The 21,863-nt window shown below is 44.6% G+C and overlaps 1 protein-coding gene across 2 annotated transcripts in view; it reads left to right on the top strand.

Moving 5' to 3' along the window:
- Positions 1-21,863, top strand: part of Smyd1 (SET and MYND domain containing 1) — a 32,845-nt gene that overhangs the window by 9,697 nt on the left and 1,285 nt on the right. Inside the window, exons 2-9 of one of the 2 annotated variants that reach the window (XM_013035515.1) lie at positions 352-528; positions 2,392-2,605; positions 5,268-5,398; positions 7,834-7,872; positions 11,590-11,779; positions 17,271-17,363; positions 19,025-19,188; positions 21,166-21,334. In XM_013035515.1, coding sequence (XP_012890969.1) covers positions 352-528; positions 2,392-2,605; positions 5,268-5,398; positions 7,834-7,872; positions 11,590-11,779; positions 17,271-17,363; positions 19,025-19,188; positions 21,166-21,334 — 1,177 coding nt within the window. The remainder of the gene's footprint in view (positions 1-351; positions 529-2,391; positions 2,606-5,267; positions 5,399-7,833; positions 7,873-11,589; positions 11,780-17,270; positions 17,364-19,024; positions 19,189-21,165; positions 21,335-21,863) is intronic. The other variant, XM_013035516.1, reaches the window with a different exon arrangement.

The following is a 21,863-nucleotide window of genomic DNA, read 5'->3' as shown; positions in this document are numbered from 1 at the left end:
AGTCTCATAGATTTTCCTGCCTGGGCTGGCTTTGAACCGTGATCCACAGATCTCAGCCTCCTGAGTAGCTAGGATTACAGGTGTGAGCCACCGGCGCCTGGCCCCCTTCCATATTCTTGATCCTTGTTTCTCATTATACAATATGCTCTTCACCTTAGGGCTGTGTCAAACAAAACAAAAATAAAACCCATCATCAAATTCAAGTCCTAATCTGTGCCACTAGACCATGACCCCAAAGCAGTCTTTTTTTATTTTTTCTAGCTCACTCAGCCCATGCTCATGTTTTGTAACAAGAGAAAATGTCCCAAGAGAGCCCCCCACTAACCCTGTGTTTTCTTCCTCCATGAGCAGCCTCATTAATTTTGTGTGCCACACCTGCTTCAAGAGGCAGGAGAAGCTCCATCGCTGCGGACAGTGCAAGTTCGCCCATTACTGTGACCGCACCTGCCAGAAGGACGCCTGGCTGAACCATAAGAACGAGTGTTCCGCCATCAAGAGATTTGGAAAGGTGCCCAATGAGAACATCAGGTCAGAGTTGGGTGGGGGGTGGGGGCGGGCGGGCTTGGGAGTTCCACACGTCAGACAGGATGGTGGCAGGACAACATTGGCACTGGCTGTGGAAAAGAGCATCCAAGAGACCTGATGGTCCCTTCTTCCAGTCATGCCCTTGGATCTACCAGGGAGAGCTGGGGGTCTACAGCTGTGGCCGCCCCTGATGAAGCAGGCCTAGGACTTAGAGGCTACAGGTCTTTTCCACACCTAATCTGGAGCCCCAGCCTCACCTCCTCTTATTCCTCCTCCTCCTTCCATTTAACAAAGCAGTTTGTTAATACAGTGCATCTTGATCAGTGTCATTCCTTTCAACATTCTCACCCTCTCCTTCCCTATCCACTCCTTCTCTCACTCTTCTTAATTTTGTAGGATTATACATTGAATTATTGACTGTATTTCCCCTCTCTTCTCTTCATTTTGCTAGTCCTAGGTCTTGAACTCGGGCCTGAGCGCTATCTCTGAGCTTTTATACTCAAGGCTATCTAGCACTCCATCACTTGAGTCACTGCTCTACTTCCAGCATTTTTAGTAGATCAGTGGAGATAAGAGTCTCAGAGGCTTTTCTGTCTAGGATGGCTTCAGACTATGATCGATCCTAGATCTCAGCCTCTTGAGTAGCTAGGGTGACAGGTGGGAGCCACTGAAGCTAGGCATGGAGTCCTTTCATTCTCAAGCTGCTCAGGACTCCATGTAGGGACACCTTGGTCCCCAGGCACCTATGGACTCACGTAGGTCAAGTCTCCAGAAATACCTCTGACCTAAATCAGACAAGAAAAGGGCTTGTGGTTTGCCAAGAGGTGGGACTGACTTGATCTGATCAGGGCCCATCAGCCCCTCCCAGGGACCTGGACAGCACTGTGGGTGGCAGAGAGACACTGACACCAAAGTGTCCCTAGGTCACAGGATTCACTTTGTGGAACAGAGCTGCCTAACAGTTAAAAAGGAAGGCCTAGTCGTGAAGCTCCCTGCTCTCTAGACCTCCTCCTGTCCTGCCTTCCCTCTCCTTCCCCAGACCCCTCTGCTCTAGTCTGGCCAGGCTTCTTCCTGCTTCCTGAATAGGCTCTATCCATGGCTACCTCTGGGCCTTTGCTTATGCTATTTATCCCCTAAGGCTGTATTCTCCACTTTCTCTCTGTCCTATCATTAAGAATTAGTTCAGTTGGAGCTGTCAACTCAAGCCTATGATCTTAGCTACTCAGGAGGCTGATGGCTGAAGATAGAGGTTTGGAACTGAGCTTGGCTGGGCAGACACTTTGGGAGACTTCGTCTCCAATTAAACAGAAAAAGAAGATGCAATTGGAATTAGTGCTTCAAGTAGGAAAGCACTAACCTTAAGAAAAAAAGCTAATTAAGAGTGTGAGGTTCTGAATTCAAGCTCTCCCCCTCTCCCCACACACCCCTCCACGTACTTCTGGAGGGGTGGCAGAATGTATTATGCCCAGATGCAATTTACCCAGCTCCCTACCAGTAAGCTGTACTGTTAGGAGAAACCAGACTGCTGTCCCTCTCCATGTCCCCAGGCCCTGAGTGGCCCAGCTCCTGCTCTTCACTCCTCTACTCAGTCATCTGGGTCTTCTTGCTGTTCCTCCATCAGGCCAAGCCACTTCATTTCTCTCCATCTTGTTACCTATTTTCTGCCCAGCATTTAACACTACTCAAAACAATTTTGTTTACTTATATCTCCCCTATCATAAGAAATGTTATGATAGATTGTCCATTCATGTAGTTCAAGAGCCTGACACTGCCTAGCCTCTGAGGCACCTGGTGTTTGTTGAATGAAAGCCTGAAGGACCATGTGGTGGGTGTGGCCTCTCAGACAAAGTCTGTCTCTTCCCACAGACTGGCTGCCCGCATCATGTGGCGGGTGGAGAGAGAGGGCACGGGGCTCACGGAGGGCTGCCTGGTGTCGGTGGATGACTTGCAGAACCACGTGGAGAACTTTGGGGAGGAGGAGAAGAAGGAGCTGCGGATGGATGTGGACACGTTCCTGCAGTACTGGCCGCCCCAGAGCCAGCAGTTCAGCATGCAATACATCTCTCACATCTTTGGAGTGGTATGGCCCTGTGCCCTGGTTCCTTGTCCTTGCTCCTCCAGCACCCTCCTCTTGTCAATCGGATCTAACCCAGGCAGCCAAGGATTGTTGGAATCTGCCCTGTACTTCCCAGATGTAGCCAAAACACCTGCTGGTCCTTCTGACAGAACCTTAAATGTCCCCATTAAAAAACATAAAAGTTGGGTGCTGGTGACTCACACCTGTAATCCTAGCTACTCTGTAGGCTGAGATATGAGGATTTTGTGGTTTAAAGCCAGTCTGAGCAGAAAATTCCCCACAAAACACGTATCTCCAATAAACTACTCAAAAACTGGGAGTGCACTGTGGCTCAAGTGGTAGAGCATTAGCCTTGAGCACAAAGAGGATCAGGGACAGTGTCCAGGCCCTGAGTTCAAGCTCCACAAGTGACCCCCCCAAAAAAAATTCAGAGTTCTTAACCCTTAATAAAAGATGGGTCATGGTTACAGCTGGCATTGCCCAGTCAAGAAGTTTCCAGAAGTCAGGAAAGGTGGCCAAGAGGGCTGGAGGGGACAGAAGCTTAAAATTAAGACCCCTTGTCTACACTCTTTCTGGTCTTCTTACTACATCATTTATACCCTAACTCACATTGTTACCCCTTCTACAAACTACTCATTTGTCATTCTCTGAGTACTGGACTTAGATGGTAATTAATCTTCTGGTCTATCTGTACCTCCTCAGTTTTCTCCTGAAAACAAAGACTTGGTCCACATTATGGTCTGCCCATCACTCACTTTAGAAAGAAGACCCTTTCTCATGTCTCCTGGGCAGAATGTTTGGGGAGCCTGAAGCAGTGAGTCAGGCCTTTCTGACTGGAAGGACAGAAGCAAGCAAGGGCACAGGAGTCCAGAGACTAGATGGAGGAGCCTGGTGGATCAGGAGCCTCAGGCCTTGGGCTTTGGGGTATGTGTGGATGGCTTCTGTATGTTGGGCCATGCCTTACATGGTGTTGGTGATTAGGCTGAAGAGAGAGGTTATAGTAACAGTAATAACGTCAAGAACAGCATGAACACATGCAGAAAAAGATAGAGATGGGGTTGTTTATTTTGAGAAGTCAGCTCATACACTGTTGGGGTTTAGACAACTAAGGAAGAGCTGCAGTTCATTCAAAGGCCATCTTCTGACATAATTCCTTCTTCTTCTTCTTCTTTTTTTTTTTGCCAGTCCTGGAGCTTGAACTCAGGGCCTGAGCACTCTACCTGAACTTCTTTGGCTCCAGGCTAGCACTATTACCACTTGAGCAACAGTACCACTTCTGGCTTTTTCTGTGTATGTGGTACTGAGGAATTGAACCCAGGGCTTCATGCATGCGAGGCAAGCACTCTACCACTAAGCTACCCTCTCAGCCCAATTCCTTGTTGCTCAGGAAAAGTCAATCTCTATTCTATTAAGATCTTTAACTAGCCAGGCAGTGGTAGCTTAGGTCTGTAATTCTAGCTACTTAGGAGGCTGAGATCTGCGCAATACAGTTCAAAGCTAGGCCCAGCTGGCTTTGATAAAAGTCTGTTAGACTTTTTTTTTTTTTTGGTCATGAGGCCTGAACAATGGGCCTGGGCACTGTCCCTTAGTTCTTCAGTTCTTCAGTTCAAGGCTAGTGCTCTACCACTTGAGCCACAGCACCAGTTCTGGCTTTTTCTGCTTACGTGGTGCTGAGGAATTGAACCCAGGGCCCCATGCATGCAAGGTAAGCACTCTACCACCGACCCACCTTCCCAGCCCTCTGTGAGACTCTTATCTCCAGTTGACCACTGGAGCTGTGGCTTGAAGTGGTAGAGTGCTAGCCTTGAGCAAAAAAGCTCAGGAACAGTTCTCAGGCCTGGAATTCAAGCCACTCCCTTACTGACTGAAAAGAAAAAAGAAAATAGATCTTTAACTGATTAGATGAGACCCACCCTCATTGGGGAAGACAATCTGCTTTTACTCAAAATCCTCCAATTTAAATGTTAATCTTATCCAAAAAGAAATAGCTTCACAGAAACATAAATGATGTTTCACCAAATAAACTATCCGAGCACCATAACCCAGCCATAGTGCCATGTAAATGTGTCATCCCAGATTCCCATGCTACATTATTCCATGCAATCTTTACAATACAAGGTAAGGTTAATTATTCAATATTCTGATTTCATAGGCAGACCTGGAACTAGAGAAGCTTCATAATCTCTGAGGGCTGTCTGGTTAGCTGATGGTTAAGAAATGTCTAGAAGCAGTCTGCCTGGTGCCAAAGCCTCTACTTGTGCACACACATGTGTATACAATACACTTGAATATACTGGAACACACAGACACACACTTGATACACATGTGTACATCCAAACCGGCAAGGCAAGTGGGCAGGGAATAGAGAGCAAAACAAAGACACTGAGGAGTCCTCATGTAAAACTCAAATGCAGAAAAAGGAATTCAACATTTCCATCTTTAGCCCTTCTAGAACACAGCCACTGAGAGCTTCCATAATGGTGTTCCATTTTGTGGCACTCATTTTGTGGGTCATGTGGAGTCCCATAGAGAGTAAGAGATTGTTTCCAGACTCTCCAAGTAACTCCAGGCTGACACTTTTAAGATTTACACTTGCAATAGCTAGGATGGTGTTCTACCCTACCTCTACCTGCTGACCGACTCTTTTGTCATCTCTTCTGGGTAGATTAACTGCAATGGCTTTACCCTCAGTGACCAGAGAGGCCTGCAGGCGGTGGGTGTGGGCATCTTCCCCAACCTTGGCCTGGTGAACCATGACTGCTGGCCCAACTGCACAGTCATATTCAATAATGGCAAGTGAGTACTGCGCCTGGGGTGTGAGATGGGGAGGAGGACATTGGGGTCTCCTTTGGTTCAAGAGTCAGACTTGAATTTGAACTTGAGCCATGGATGTCCAATGTTCAGCAACCCTAAATCTCATTCTAGATTAATTGTGGCTAGGAGAAAAAAATTGAGTAAGGAATTCCATTGGGATGATTTAAATTTGTCTCTTTCTCGAGGCTACTTAGATAAATCTCTAACTACAATTCTAAAACTTAAAGCTTATGGTTGCTTACCTAGAAACGACATCAGAGAATGCTTAAGAATGGCTTGGCAAGAATGTATGTTGGAAGGCACACTCAAAGGGATCTGTTCACAGAGAATTTAATGAGAACAATAGAAGTGTAGACAGGATTTAGGAATTGAACAGGAATGGCAAGCAGTCAAGGTCTAGAGCACAGGAAAACTCTATAGCCTCTAGTCTTAGAGGGACAAGTAGAGTTCACTGGTGTCCACTCCCTTTCTACAGCCAGTGAGAGTCTAAACCATGGCAGAGGGGCCCTGGCAGCTCAGCTGTGGTTACAACCATGCCAGCAGAGAAGCCGGTCACTACTGGAACCACGGTAGACTGTCCTCCAACCTTCTGGACTCCTCCAACTCCAGAAGACCAGAGAACAAAGGACCCGGGGGGATGTGGCCCTCACAATTCTGCCCTGAGGATAACACAAATGAAGGACAGGAGGGCAAAGACGATCCTGCAGATGGGATGTGAATAGAGAGGGATCAGTCAATGAGATGAGCACTTTTTTTTTTTTTTTTTTGCCAGTCCTGAGGGATCAGTCAATGGGGGCTTGAACTCAGGGCCTGGGCACTGTCCCTGAGCTTCTTTTGTTCAAGGTTAGCATTCTACCACTTAAGTCACAGCACCACTTCTGTTTTTTTTCTGCTTATATGGTACTGAGGAATTGAACTCAGGGCTTCATGCATGCTAGGCAAGCACCAGTAAGCCATACTCCCTGCTCCAAGCACCTGGTTGTGTCGATGGTTCACACTGGAGAAATCCGAGGAAGGAGGCCTGAGCTATATTCATTGCGTATGCTCTTAGAGATGATCTTGTATAACAGAAACAAGCTGATTCAGCCTTCAACATGAGTAGCTTCCTCCTTCCTATCCCCAAACCTAGACACCAGAAATTATGGTTTCCATGTCTCTACCGAGAATCAGGCTCAAGCCTTCACCTGGCAATGACTCTAATTTCCCCTTTCTCCTCTATTTCTAAAGTCAGGCTCTAAAGCAATTGAGAAAGATGCTGGGGCTAAGAAAGTTCACTTTGTACACTGATGGTAACATTTTCCAGGCTCCGTGTTTCATTTCCTAAGCCTCTCTGGGTCATTTGGCTGAACTTCATGGAATCCTCCAAGAGGCCTGTAGTCCTGTAGTCTAATGAGCTTAGCCTAGTTAGCAGAGAGCAGATCAAATTTAGTCATATACAGGGTCCAACTTTCTAGATGGCCCTCTTCTAAGTGACAGTGACCCAGGCTCTTCTTGTCACTATGTGTAGCCATTGACCTTTCTTCAGGTCATGTCTGGTGTGTGCTTTGGCTTCTTTGCATTTACTAATCTTGAGCAGCCATGTATATCTGGGATTCTTGGCTTTAGTACAAGAGAAGCAGTTTTTACAGTCATTGCCTAGCTGCCTGGCATAGTGGAAAGAACCCTGGACATGGTATTGGGGGCCCAATTCTAACTCCAACAATTTTTACATGCTACCTGTCACTCACCAGTCTCCATATACAATGAAAACTCTCCCCAAGATACTCATTCCAAACAGGCCATGATACCTGAATATCCATGATGCCTGTCAATGGGACAAGAACAATGCTGCACTTTCTGCACTATACATTGTTTCTTCACAGCTGCTCTCTCCCTCTCTCTCTCTCTCTCTCTCTCTCTGTCTCTCACTTTTGGGCCAGTGCTTGGGTTTGAACTCAGACCTTGCGCATTTTCCCTTTGCTTTTTTGCTCAAGGCTAGCATTCAAACACTTGAGCCACAGCTCCATGTCTTGCTTTTTGCTGGCTAATTGGAGGTAAGAGTCTCACAGGCTTTTATGCCTGGACTAGCTTAGAACTGTGATCCTTAGGGTCTCAGCCTCCTGAGTAGCTAAGACTATAGGCATAAGCCACAAACACGCAGTTTGACAGTTTCATTACCTTCTAACAGGTGAGGCACTGAGGCCCATGGAAGGGAAGTTATTTGTTCTACACTGAGAACCTTTGAATCTAGCACTTTGCATTCCAAATCCAGTGTGATTCCTCTCTATACCAGGTTGCATTCTGCTGCATGAGCCTTGCTAGGAGGGGCTGGGATAATTACCAGGATGGCCAAGGCCTTGGTAGTATGACCCACAATGCTGTGCACCAGATCAGCCAATGGAATTGACTTGCATTCGGATGTCTGTTTTGTCTTTCAGTCATGAGGCAGTGAAATCCATGTTTCACACCCAGATGAGGTGGGTCAGTCTTTTCCAGCATCCCTGTCCCTCTGACCCATCTCCCTCACTTGCCTGGTTTGCTGGGACCACCCCCTCCCAAGTATCCCTGTCTGCCACCCATCTGTAATGTCCTGCACTCCAGTGTCTGGTCTTCATTGAGTGATGGCACATTTTTAATGCATTGAAATTAACCATTGACTTCTCACCCACCCACTGCCTGCCTTGCCTTTGTTTTCTTATGCTTCCTCTCTCTCTCTTTCCTTACTCATGTTTCTCACTTCCCCAGCCTTGAAGCATGAATTCTCTAGTCTAGACCACCTTAGCAAAGATCTATTATACCCCTGAACACTGCTGACCATGAACTGAGGACTATTGATGCTATTGACCTACTAAAGGACTATGTTTAAAACTTCAACTTCTTACCTAGACAGCGCTCTGAGAAGAGCACTCATAACCGTGATATTTTGGTAAATAGGTATTCATAGTATTTTGTTTACTGTTTTTGGAATTTGCATTTAGGTGACATTTTACTTTTGTGTGTGTGTGCGTGTGTGTGTGTGGTTGCGTGTGCGTGCGTGTGGGTATGCATGTGCATGTGTGCATGTGCTGGAAGTGGGGCTTGAACTCAGGGCATTGTCTTCTCACTTGATTTCACTCAAGGCTATTGCTCTTAAGCCACACTCCACTTCTGGCTTTTTGCTGGTTAACTGGACATAAGGTTCTCACGAACTTTTCTGCCTTACAACAGTGATCCTCAGATCTTAGCCTGAGTAGACAGGATTACAGGCATGAGCCACTAGTGTCTGTAGTACTTTTTACTTTTCTTACTAATCATGTGGTCCACTGATGGGTCATTGCTCAGACAGGTCTTTAGCTTAAGGATAAAATAGTGCATGGTTTTGGAATGAGGTGTGGGAGTGATTGAATCATCTGTGTTAGCAAGCACTATCTGCTTGGATGAGTCTCATTGTCTCCTGAGCTTGGGTTCCATGTTTGTAAAGGGAAGGTCAAGAGGTCAGCATCTTTAGGGACCTTTCTAGTTTTATACCCCTGTGGCTTCCTGATCTCTGCAAGCAACACTTAGTCACCTACTTGTGCTCAATTAGCAGAATTGTGGAATTGAAGTATTGGAAGTGGAAGGGCTCTAGGTCCAGTGTGGGGGAATAATTAGCCACAGAAGCTGATTGGAGGAAGGGCTTAATGCTAGAACTTTCATCTCCTGACTGTGATAGCTTTTATTTTAATCACAATTTGTCTGTCAGCTCTTATCAAGTAAGGTGGTTCCTAATTTAAGATAGTTTGACTTAACTTTTTAAACTTTATGATAAAGTTATACTCATGCACACATTCTGCATTTCACTTCCAGAATAGTATTCAATAAGTTGTATGAGTCCATGTATAGTATTTTATTATAAAATAAGTTTTGTGTTAGATAGTTTTTGTCCAATTAATTAAATGAATGCATTTAAGGCAGGTAGGTTCAGCTATGATATTTGTTTTTGTCCTTGTTTTGCCAGTTCTGGGGCTTGAATTCAGGGCCTGGGTGCTGTACCTGAGATTCTTTTGCTCAAAGCTAGCACTCTACCACTTGAGCCATAGTGTCACTTCTGGCTTTTTATGTTTATGTAGTACTGAGGAATTGAACCCAGGACTTCATGCATGCAAGGCAAGCACTATTACACTAAGCAACATTCCCAGTCCTCAGCTATGATGTTTGACAGGTTAGCTATATTAAATACATTTTCAACCAATTATATGTCAACATATTATATTTGTTGTAATTGTGGAATACACCCTCTGTATGACAAGGAGCATCTCTAATGTAAAGTGGCATGCATTTGTCATAGTCAAATGATATCAAGTTAATTTGGTTTTGAAAACTCTGTAATATCACTTCAATAATCTGTAAAACTCCAGCCATGCACCCTCTACACTTGCCCCAGAGAAGCTCACATAGAACTATTTAGGACAGTAACGGATTCCTAAAAGGTAGGGGATTGGATGCATTTCTTTTTCCATGCGTGTATCACAGAGAGGAAACAGCTGAAAACCGTCAGGAGAGGCTGGTGTGACTTGTGGAAGCATGAATGGTACTTATCTTCTCATTTTGTCTCTGTTGTCCAAGTGCTGTGAGACCTTCAGGGAAGTTGTTTACATCTCTGGTATCCATGTCCCTGTGTGTGACATGAGTCTGGGGCTTGGAAATATTGAGAGTAACTGCAATGTGGCAATCAGCCTGCCTTCCTCTCCCATGTGTCTTTCATCTCTTTACTAACAACAGCTCCTGGCAAAATTGGGGCTGGGAAAGAAAGGAAAGAAGGAAAAGGAACCTGGGACATGGTTCAAGCATGCAATTGCAAAGATCTGAGTTCCAAATATAGTACTAAAATTAAAAAAATTAAAAAGAAACAAAAAGTAAGCAAGCATTTAGATTTTCCAGACTCTATTAGTTGTTTTGGTACATATTTATGTACCTCATTTATTGGACATGTCATTATATTTGACTTTGAGGAAAGTTAAAAAAATTATTTAGTTATTTATTTTGAGACAAAGACTTACTATGTAGCCTGGGCTGGTTTTGAACTTGGGACCCTCTTGCCTCAGTCTTTCAAGTGCCTAGATTACAGGTGTGCACCTGGCTGAGAGAAAAAGATTGTAGTCATAAGTGGTCAGATGCCTCCCTTAGTTTTCATCTCAAAAGACATGGAAGGGGCTACTTCTGGGACTCGGGGTGGAGGGTTTGCCCTGTCTTTCATAGTGATCTTTGTCAGATGTGGTCCCCAGTCTCTGTATCCTACTACTTTGCTCTCTAGAAGTTGCTTTCCCACTAAACAGTGGAACCCAGGTTCCCAGGGGGATTTAGAAGCACAGCATAGGACCCAGCTTGCCGGCCTTGCCACACCTCTTCCTTAGTTGTCTGGCCTTGTGGTAGGAGGTACATGGCCAAGGGAGTCTGGTCTGGCCTCCACCTGTTTGGCTTGAGGGAATATCAGCTCTTTCAGAAGGTTTTTATCTGTGTCCCATTCTGTATTATTCCATGGTAACCAGAGTAGTGTCATGGGTAATTGTGGGGTCAGATCTAGATTAGAAGACAATTAAAATGCCATATACTGTTGCTAACCACCTTCAACCATTAAACCATTTCTCCTAATAAGCACAAATGCCTTCAGTGATCTCCAGTGGGCATATGTTCCCTGACATGATATAGGCATGAAATTAGGCTGAACTGTAAAGTGTGAGGGGCTCAAAGTTAGGTATATAATGAGCCAAGATGTGGGTAACTAAATGTGTGTTTCTGAGGGAGTAGCCTCCTAACCATAAATAAATTATAGATCTTTTCTTGCTTGAAAATTTCATGTTATTATTTCTCCCTTCCCTTGTTACACATAATCAATAGTTAAGGGTACCTGGATAATTGTAGGCACATGGTATAGCTTTGTAAACAAGCCCAGCCCTCTACTGAGATTCTATTAGAGTTGATTCCAGAAACAAACAAGCAAACAAACCACACAACCTCACAGAATGGAGCAGACTTAACTGTTATAATGAATAGAGTGGAATTATTCAGAGAGCTGTGCTTTAGGTCACATTTCCCCTATTTAGAGAGAATGAGAGTTTTCTTAGAATGTCAGGAAACACTGTTGTATTTGAGACTTGACTCCTGGAAGCCATGCAAAGCACAAATCCTGTGCTGCTATGCCTGGATCCCACTGACTCCCTTTTGCTCTGCTCTAGAATTGAACTCCGGGCCCTGGGCAAGATCTCTGAAGGTGAGGAGCTGACAGTGTCCTACGTTGACTTCCTCAATGTCAGTGAGGAGCGAAAGAAGCAGCTGAAGAAGCAATACTACTTTGACTGCACATGTGAGCACTGCCAGAAAGGGCTGAAGGATGACCTCTTCCTGGGGGTGAAGGAAGACCCCAAGGTACATGCTTCTCTGCTGCCAGATGTTTACGGCTGTCTTCTCCAGGAGCCACAAAAGGGTGGATTCCAAAGCTAAGCAATAAGCCTATAGCCTTTGGGGAGGTGGCATGGGATGGTGCACAGAGCAGGGTATTAGATGGGTTCTGGCTTGTGTCCTGGTACTACTCTGGCTAAGAGCTTAAATGTAAAGAATCACCCAGTCTTCTCATCCTTGAAATGAGAATGGGGCCCCACTACATGGTGTTATAAGGATGAAACAAAATGAGATATATAAAGTGATATATGAAATGAACCAGTAGCTCATACCTGAAATCCCAGCTATTCAGGAGGCTGAGATGTGAGGACTGTGGTTTGAAGCCAACCTGAGCAAAACTCTCATCTCCAATAATTCACCAAAAGTCCAATATGAAGCTGTGGCTCAAGTTGTAAAGCATTTGCCTTGAGCATAAAAGCTCAGGGACAGCAGCCAGGCCCTGAGTTTAAGCTTAGTTTAAGATCAGCACACAGGGGCTGGGAAGGTGGCTCAGTGGTAGACTGCTTGCCTTGCATGCATGAGGCCTCAGCACCACATAAGTAAAAAAAGCCAGAAGTGGAGCTGTGGTTCAAGTGGTAGAGCGCTAGCCTTGAGCCTTGAGCTGAGGGACAGCACCCAGGCCCAGAGTTCAGGCCCCATGACTGGCCAAAAAAAAAAAAAAAAAAGATCAGCACACATGCACATGCACGAAAAATAAAGAGTGATATACAGGCACCAAATAAGTTTTGGATCTGGCCCTTGCCTTACACAGATTAAGTAATGTGTCCAGTTATTGAGAACCAGTGGGCAAAGAAGTTTGTTATCTGGGGCTGGAGACATAGCTCAAGTTGAAGAGTGCTTACCTAGCATGCTCAAGGCCCCAGTTCAATTCTCAGTATTAAAGAGGGAGAAGGGAGTTGATATCTGGTTATCACAGAGATGGAACTAGGGATCTAGTTTCATGGAGATGGAGCAGTCTCAACGGGGCAGGAAGGGGAGGAGCTCAGTGGAGTTGCCATATAATAAGTAGCTGGTTAAAGCCACATACCAAAATGACAGTGAAGTCTTGAGTCACTTATATAACAATACAAACAAGAATCCAAAACTGGGCCATCTCCTCCTGGAACAGGCAGGGAGCAGAGGACAGGTAAGCACTAAGGTCAGGTGTGACTCATGGTTAAGGAAACCCTATCCAAAGGTATTGGAAGTTTTTGATCTGTGGTTGGAAAGCAGTCAAAGAGGAAGGGCTAGGGTGAGAAAGAACTGAAAGGTAAATCAGTGTGCAGAGAAGTGTCTTCAAGACTCCCTTCCTCCCCTGTGAGGCGATCTCAGTGTTGCTCCTTGAGGAGGATCTGGGCACCAGAACTCAGCCAAATAGACCCAAGAACGGTTGGGGCTAAAGTGCCAACACGTACAACATCATGGCCGGACAGGGAGGTCTGCATCCTTCACTGTAGCCCTACTACTCAGAGGCTGCCGTGCTGGCTGTGCACCATGTCCAAGACCTGCCAGGTGGGCTTTGTTCACAGCCTCTGAACAGGTCTGAGGAATCACACAGAGGTGCTTAAAGAGGAGGCAGACCCTAAGGGGAGTGTAACTGGGTGTTTCTGTATAACTTGCAGTCCACTAGTATACAAACACCTAAATATGCTTCTAAACTCCCATGTGGCAGCAGAAACTTGCTTCTAGTAAGAGCAGAGGCTCTACCTGGACTCCTTGAGATGGTGGTAGTACTCCTGTGAAACACTTCATTACTCGGTGGTATCAGTGCTACGATCCAGAAAACATGTCCCCATAGAACTCAGCTCTCTCACCTCCAGGCTCTTCTAGACATTGGATCACTGTTTGTTTGTTTGTTTTTTTTGGCCAGTCCTGGGGCTCAACTTGGGGCCCGAGCACTGTCCCTGAACTTCTTTTGCTCAAGGCTAGCAGTCTACCACTTGAGCCACAGAGCCACTTCCAGCCTTTTCTGTTTATATGGTACTGAGGAATTGAACTTAGGGCTTCCTGCATGCTAGGCAAGCACTCTACTTCTTAGCCACATTCCCAGCCTGGACCACTGATTTTTATACTAGTTTTTACTCTTTACCCAAAAAGTTTCAGTTTTAAGAATTTATCCTGCATAAATGTTCATAAGAACACACACATACACACACACACACACACACACACACACACACACACACAAAATAAAATATCAAAACCCAGATAACCACAAATAGAGAAATATTTAAATGCAAGGAATATCCTGTAACCATTAAAGTAAGTATGTTGGGCGGGGAATGTGGCTTAGTGGTAGAGTGCTTGCCTAGCATGCGTAAGACCCTGGGTTCAATTCCTCAGTACCACATAAACAAGCAAAAGTCATTAAATAAATTATAAAAATGGTTGGAGGCATGGCTCAGAGGGTAGAGCACTAGCTAATAAGCAAAAGCTTCAGATAAATAGTTCAAATCCCAGTCTTGCAACAAAGTAAATAAATATCTTAGATGTTGGGCTGGGAAGGTGGCTCAGTGGTAGAGCGCTTGCCTTGCATGCATGAGGCCCTGGGTTCAATTCCTCAGCACCACATAAACAAAAAAGCTGGAAGTGGCGCTGTGGCTCAAGTGGTAGAGCGCTAGCCTTGAGCTGAAGAGCTGAGGGACAGCACCCAGGCCCAGAGTTTAGGCCCCATGACCGGACCCAAAAAAAAAAACTTAGATGTTTATACATAGATATGAACTGAGCTTTATTTCTTCTTCTTTTATACTGATACTGGGGCTTGAGCTTAGGGCTTTGAGCTCTCACTTGGCTTTTTAGCTCAAGAGTGGTACTCAACCACTTGAGTTACTCTTCCATTTCTGGCTTTTTGGTAAACTGGCGATAAGAGTTCCACAGACTTTTCTGTATGGGCTAACTGAACAATAATCAGATCTTGGCCTACTGAATAGCTAAGATAATGGGAGTGAGCCACCAGTACCCTGCTTGGAATGAACTCTTCTAAGGGAAAAGAATTAATGAGCTAAACAATACCATGTGTATTAGTTTTCTGGAGCTGCTATAACAAAGAACCAAAAAGTGGGTGGTAAGACACATCAAGTTGTCTTACAGTTCTGAAACTTTGGTCCACAAACTGGTGATAGAGTGTTGCCTTTTGAGGGCTGAGAGGAAGGATCTTTCTCCTGAGCTTGTAGGTGGGTGTCTTTTCTTGGTGATCTGCACATCATTTTCATTTATGCTTGTCTTCTCTTCACATGACAGTCATTTTATTATTTATTTATTTTTTGGTCGGTCATGGTACCTAAACTCTGGGCCTGGGTGTTGTCCCTCAGCATTTCAGCTGAAGGCTAGTGCTCTACAACTTGAGCCATAGCACCACTTCTGTTTTTTTCTGCTTATGTGGTGCTGAGGAATCAAACCCAGGGCCTCATGGATGCAAGGCAAGCACTCTACTACAGAGCCAACTTCCCAGCCTGATATTCATTTTATAAGATCACTAGTCATATTGGACTAAGACAGACCCTACTTTTTTTTAGTATGATCTCAGCTTAACTAATTATGTCTACCAATGATCCTGTTTCTAAATAAGGCCACATTATGAGGGACTAGGTGTTAAGACTTCAAATAAATTTCAGGGGGATGAACTTTAACCTGTAACATAGTGTACAATCCCCCTTACAGAAATTACAAAGGACTTATTCATATACATATAGACCCATGCATGGCTATGGATGTGCAAGCATGATTAGTCTTCATGTAGACAAAAGTAAGAAGGAAGTTGTAACCAGTGGGTCATTAATGCAAGGGGTAGAGAAATTGAGAGTCATACCTCCCTGGTAAAGGGCAAAGTAGTTGAGACCCAAGGATCAGTACATTTCTTATAGGAACATCATTTTTTCCCGGAAACTGAGGTTCCATATCTAGGAAATGGATGTTGATATTCAGGCATGTACAACAGTCTCTATAAACCTACAGAGAGATGTAAACCAAGTTGTTTGTGTGTGTGTGTGTGTGTGTGTGTGTGTGTGTGTGCCTGTGCCTGTACTGGGGTTTGAACTCAGTTCCTAAGTGCTGTCCTTTAGCTTTTTCTTTTAAGGCTGGCATTCTACCACTTGAGCCACAAATCCACTTCTGGCTTTTTGATGGTTAATTGGAAATAAAAATTTCATGGACTTAACTGGCTTGGAATCATGATCCTCAGAGTTCAGCCTCCTGAGTAGCTAGGACTACAGGTGTAAGCCACTATTAAACTAAATACATTTTAAATGTGAAAATAACAATAATATATTATATATGTTTATATATGCGTTTTGTACATATATATGTTGTATAAATATATATTTTCTCAATTGTACCCCTGGATGGTTTTTACAATAGAAATTTGTCCGATTTTCAAGGTTGAGGAACTGACATCTGTTTTCCTCCACCCTCTTCTTCTCCAAGGGCTTTACCCCTTCTAATCTGGCTTCTCCTCTTTTTTCCCTCTTCCTTCTTTGAGCTTTGATAAATTTTGCATTTTTCTTCAAAATTATGGTGACTTTAAGGGGAACTGGCTTCTTAATAATGGTACTTCCTTGCTTAAAACACGAAAAACCTATTTTGATAGGTTTTACGTGGGACCTTGGGGCTGCTTAAGCTCAGCAGTAAGCCAAATAAGTTTAGATTTCAGATACAGCTGGCAAAATTTCTCATGATATTCTTCTGGTCAAAACAAATAGATGGATACTAAGACACTCAGAAGAGATTGAATGAGCATAATACTAAGAGCGATCTCTGTTGAGCTTCAAGGGCAAACTGGACCGTGATTTTTGGATCAAATCTTCAATCTTTGTGCTTTATTCTATGCTTGCTAGTATTTAATAGCTGTATTAAAGACAAAAAAACACAGGAGTGTGTTTTCAGTTTGTGTGGTTAACTTGAAGCAAAGAGATAGAATAATATATATTTCAGGTAACACATCTGGAATCTAAAATGTCAGAGAAAACAATAGGGATCAATGTTAATTTTAGTGCTTGGGGGCTGGGAATATGGCTTAGTGGTAGAGTGCTTGCCTAGCATGCATGAAGCCCTGATTCCCCAATACCACATAAACAGAAAAGGCCAGAAATAATGCTGTGGCTCAAGTGGAGAGTGCTCAGTGACAGTGCCTAGGCCCTGAGTTCAAGCCCCAGGACTAGCAAAAAAAAAAAAAAAAAGAAAGAAAGAAAAAGAAAAAAAAATTAGTGCTTGGGTCCAAAAGCCCAGCTGTGAGCCCAGACTGGGATTGACTGACTAGTAACAATGTTCTAGGATGTGATCTAGAAAACACACTATGTGTTAGAAGTATGCCGAGGCAGCTAGAAAAATACTGAGGTCTTTAGCACACTTGAATTGAGGTATTCAGAATGAGAAAGACATTGATCTTGAATTAGAGTGAATGTAACTAACTCAATAGCTATTCAGAGACAGAATGAGTTTCTCCATCAAGAAGTCTCTAACTCAATGTCTCTTTCTTTTTCAGCCCTCTCCAGAAGTGGTGAAGGAGATGGTACAATTCTCAAAGGACACACTGGAAAAAATAGACAAGGCTCGTTCCGAGGGTTTGTATCACGAGGTAAGAAGACTTTATAGGGAATGTGAAAGATGGGGGTGAGGATAGATAGGCTCTCTAGTAAGTGAGGATTTGAGGGTGATGATAGGGATGTTACTGAGAAGGTTATTTTGCTGGAAAATGTCCCTTATGAGACCATGACTCTTTATGCCCTTGAACCTTCAGTACCTGTGAGAACTGTGTTTTCAGTGACAGGTCAACCCACTGAAACTTGGTCTGAGGGGAGCAAAGGCAGCCTGGCCAGTATGCCTGAGGGATTTGTGACAGCTCAGGTAGCACTGGAGATTGAGGGATGGCCATGACAGTGGGACACACTGAGAGTGGGTTGCTCGCTTTCCCATAACTGGATTTCCATACGAATACAATTTCCCATTTCTATCAACTGGGCATTTAACTTGGGCTCTGGATGCACTCTATAATCACCTTTGAGAACTCCTCATTATTAGAACCTTACTCAGGACAACTTTAACAGAATTTCTTGGAGAGGCCTCTAGATTTAAAGCTCTCAGGTGAGGGCTGGGAAGGTGGCTCAGTGGTAGAGTGCTTGCCTTGCATGCATGAGGCCCTGGGTTCAATTCCTCAGCACCACATAAGCAAAAAAAAGCCGGAAGTGGCGCTGTGGCTCAAGTGGTAGAGCACTAGCCTTGAGCTGAAGAGCCCAGAGCTCAGGCCCCACGACTGGACCCCCCCAAAAATAAAAGCTCTCAGGTGATTTCAGTGTGCAGTCAAAATTGAAGCCCAAACACGAGCTTGCAGAGATGTGCTTTGAATGAACCTGGGCAGCGTGTTGGAAGTTAATTTCTGTGTCTAACACTTGTAAGGTAGGACTCACCCAGTCTACAATAGAACACAGGGACCATCGATCAGTTCTCTCTCCACATCCCACCTCCACCCCAAGAGTAGATACCAGTAGGGCATGGCAATATACAAGGTTATTATTTCTTTACTTTCATTTGCTTGTCCCTTCTCTTTGTTCTTTTACTAACTCATTCATTGCACATGTATGACCCTTTCCTGAAGTGACCAGCCCAGGACATACTACTTACTTCCTAATATAATATGGTTAGTTGATGTCAAGGGTAGAATTAGAGGAGTTACACTAATCAGTGTACTTCCATAGACCTCATCCCCCTCTTCTCTCCTCTTCATTTCCACCTTATAATATCACCATGGGCAGGCAACCAAGCCTTTAACACATGGGCCTTTGGGGGACACTTAACCAAATCATAGCAATATATTTGCATTGTGTATCTATTTACATATTTATGTATATGTGTGTAGTTATTTACACACACATATATACAGATATAGTTTTTATAGCTCTCTGCTATCTGTGACTTTGAAAGCTTCTATGTCTGCTGAATCATCCTCTATTCCATCATTTCCCTTCCCATCCCATTTAGCTGTGCAAATCACAAGCCTGGCTTTCCCATCTCTCTCATCAATATCCCCAACCTTCAAAAAGTGAGTAGAGTGAGTGTCAAAGGGCTGGGATGTAGCTCAGTGGCAAAAGCATTTGCCTTGCAAGTACAGCATCCTGGGGTTGATACCCAGTACTGAAAGAAAAAAAAAGAGCAAGTGTCCAGTGTTGTCCTGACACATCATCTGTGAAGTAAGCATGTGGTGTGGTGCAGTGGTGATGGACAGGGCCTGTCTCACTCCAGGTTGTGAAGCTGTGCCGGGAATGCCTGGAGAGGCAGGAGCCAGTGTTCGCGGACACCAACCTCTACACACTGAGGATGCTGAGCATCGTGTCAGAGGTGCTCTCCTACCTGCAGGCCTTTGAGGAGGCCGCACACTATGCCAAGAGGATGGTGGATGGCTACATGTAGGTGATAAGCCGGGGTCTCACACAGTCTCCTGGAAGCATGTATATTCCAGGGATGGCAAATGGATGGCACTTGTGCACATGTGTGTGTGCGCGCACGCATGCACACACACGCGTGCACACACACACACATTGCTACCTTTCCCGCTGCACCTACAGCAGGCATCACAGTAATCAGTTATGCCTGTGGTTCTCTTTTCAACTGAACCTCTTTATTGTGTTGCTTCGAGTAGTGACCCAACAGAATGGATAGTCCAGTTAGAATGGATAATCCAGATGAAGCCTGCTTGTCATCTCTGGTCATGTGTCATTTAAGTGGCTTCTTCTACTTTTTAAAAAAAATTTTGGGGCCTGGGCACTGTCCCTGAGCTCTTTTGCTCAAAGCTAGTGCCGTACCACTTTGAGCCACAGCTTCTCTTCCAGTGTTCTAGAGATAAGGGTCTCAAGAGCCAGCCACCAGTGGCTCACGCCTGTAATTCTAGCTATTCAGAAGGCTGAGTTCTGAGGATTAAGGTTCAAAGCCAGCCCAGGCCGGAAAGTCCAGAAGACTCTTTTTTAAAATTTATTTTCATTTTATTTTATATTTTTTGGGTTTGGTCGTGGGGCCTGAACTTTGGGTCTGGGCGCTGTCCTTCAGCTCTTCAGCTCAAGGCTAGGGCTCTACCACTTGAGCCACAGCCCTACTTCTGGCTTTTTTTTCTGCTTATGTGGTGCTGAGGAATTGAACCCAGGGCCTCATGCATGCAAGGCAAGCGCTCTACCACTGAGCCACCTTCCCAGCCCGTGAGTACATTTCTGTCAAACTTGTTACCCCTTCCCTCATTTTTCTCCCTCCTTCCCTCCCTCCATTCTCCCCCCAAGTTGTACAGATCATTTCCAACATAGTGTCTTGTGCGTATTGCTGTTGCATTGGTTCTCCCTTTGTCCTTTGTCTCATAAATTTTGTTCCTGTTCCCTTCTCTAATTCAGATAACCATATATACAATACCCAGGGTACCAACATCAAATACAGTGACAACAGGGGATAAACCATAGAGGGAAATCACAAAAGAAAAAAGAAATCACGTAGTACATTAAAAACAACAACAAAGACTCTCATTTCCAACCAATCACAGATAAAGCCAGAAGTGTTGCTGTGGCTCAAGTGGTAAAGTGATAGCCTTGAGCACAAGGAGCTCAGGGATGATGCCCAGGTCCAGAGTTCAAGCCCCAGGATTGGGGGGTGGGGTGGGGAAATGAGTCTCATGAACTTTCCTACCCCAGTTGGCTTTGAACCACAATCCTTAGATATCAACCTCCTGAGTAGCGAAGATTAAAGATGTGAGCCACCAGTGCACTGCTGCTTTTGATATATTTTATTTTATTTATTTTTCGTGTTGGTACTAGGCCTCATGTTCTCTTTTAGCTTTTTCTTCCCAAGGCTGGCACTTTACTACTTGAGCCACACCTCTACTTACAACTTTTTGCTGGTTAATTGGAGTTTAGAGCCTCATGACCGTTTCTGTCTAGGTTGGCTTTGAACCTCAGTCCTCAGAGTTCAGTCCCCTGAGTTTCTAGGATTACAGGTATGCTCCACCAGCACCCCACTTGCACTGGTTACTTTTAATATAGGATCTCATTTCCTACCAATGCATACATGAAATTACAATACTGTCCTTTAACTTCATGTCACTCTCCTAAGAAGAGGGCTGAGGTGCTTCAGAGGGTGTCAGCTCAAGCTCAGAATTCAATCCTGGGCCCCTTCTCTAAAGAGGAGTTGTCTTGGTAGTCTAGGTTGGAGCCCAAGGTCTCAGTCTCCTTGTGTGGGATACGTCAGTCGTTTGCCCCTTAGCGCCCTCTACAGGTGAAAGATGCCTCACAGCAGTAGCAGGAGGAGCAGATGGACTTGGTCCATGAAAGCACTTGAGTTGTTAAATGATGTGCAGAAGGAAGGATGGTTGCAATGAAGCATGATGACTACTTGCTGTGACCCTACAGGAAACTCTACCACCACAACAATGCCCAGCTGGGTATGGCCATCATGCGGGCAGGGCTGACCAATTGGCATGCTGGTAACATCGAAGTAGGACACGGGATGATCTGCAAAGCCTATGCCATTCTCCTGGTGACACATGGTCCCTCTCATCCCATCACCAAGGACCTAGAGGCAAGTAGCAACCTGGGACTGGATGTCCCTGCCTTGTCTGAGTATCTGAGCTAAGCATAGTTCTCAGCTTGCCAGCTAGACCCAAAGGAAACTTTAAAGGCATTGGTCCACAACCCTTGTTTACAAATGCAAACATGAGGCCCAGAGAAGGGAAGTAATCTATCCAAAACTACCTCGTGAGCTGATGACAGAGTTGAGGTTTGAACCCCACGTTTGTTGTATCCATCATGACCCCAAGCTGAACTAAGAAAATGTGTGCGTGTGTGCACACGTGTGCACGTGTGTGTGTGCGTCTGTGCATGTGTGCTCATGTGCTCCATTAGCCATCTGTATTGGAAAACATTTGGTGATCATAGGCTCAGATACTCAGGATTGATCAGTGTGTTTTGTACTCATGTACTGACACATTGAATGAATGGAAACCCCTTTGTATAACTACTTAAGGATAATAAAAAATTAAGGTAACCACTCACCAAATAGAGAGCAGAAAAAAATCAGGATGGAAAAAATAGCTTGTAAAATTGTCTAG

The sequence above is a fragment of the Dipodomys ordii genome, unplaced genomic scaffold, assembly GCF_000151885.1.
Source record: "Dipodomys ordii isolate 6190 unplaced genomic scaffold, Dord_2.0 Scaffold214, whole genome shotgun sequence".
In the NCBI taxonomy this organism is placed as follows: Eukaryota; Metazoa; Chordata; class Mammalia; order Rodentia; family Heteromyidae; genus Dipodomys; species Dipodomys ordii.
Note: the sequence above shows the minus strand (reverse complement) of the source record. Positions and strands in the feature narration are given on the sequence as shown.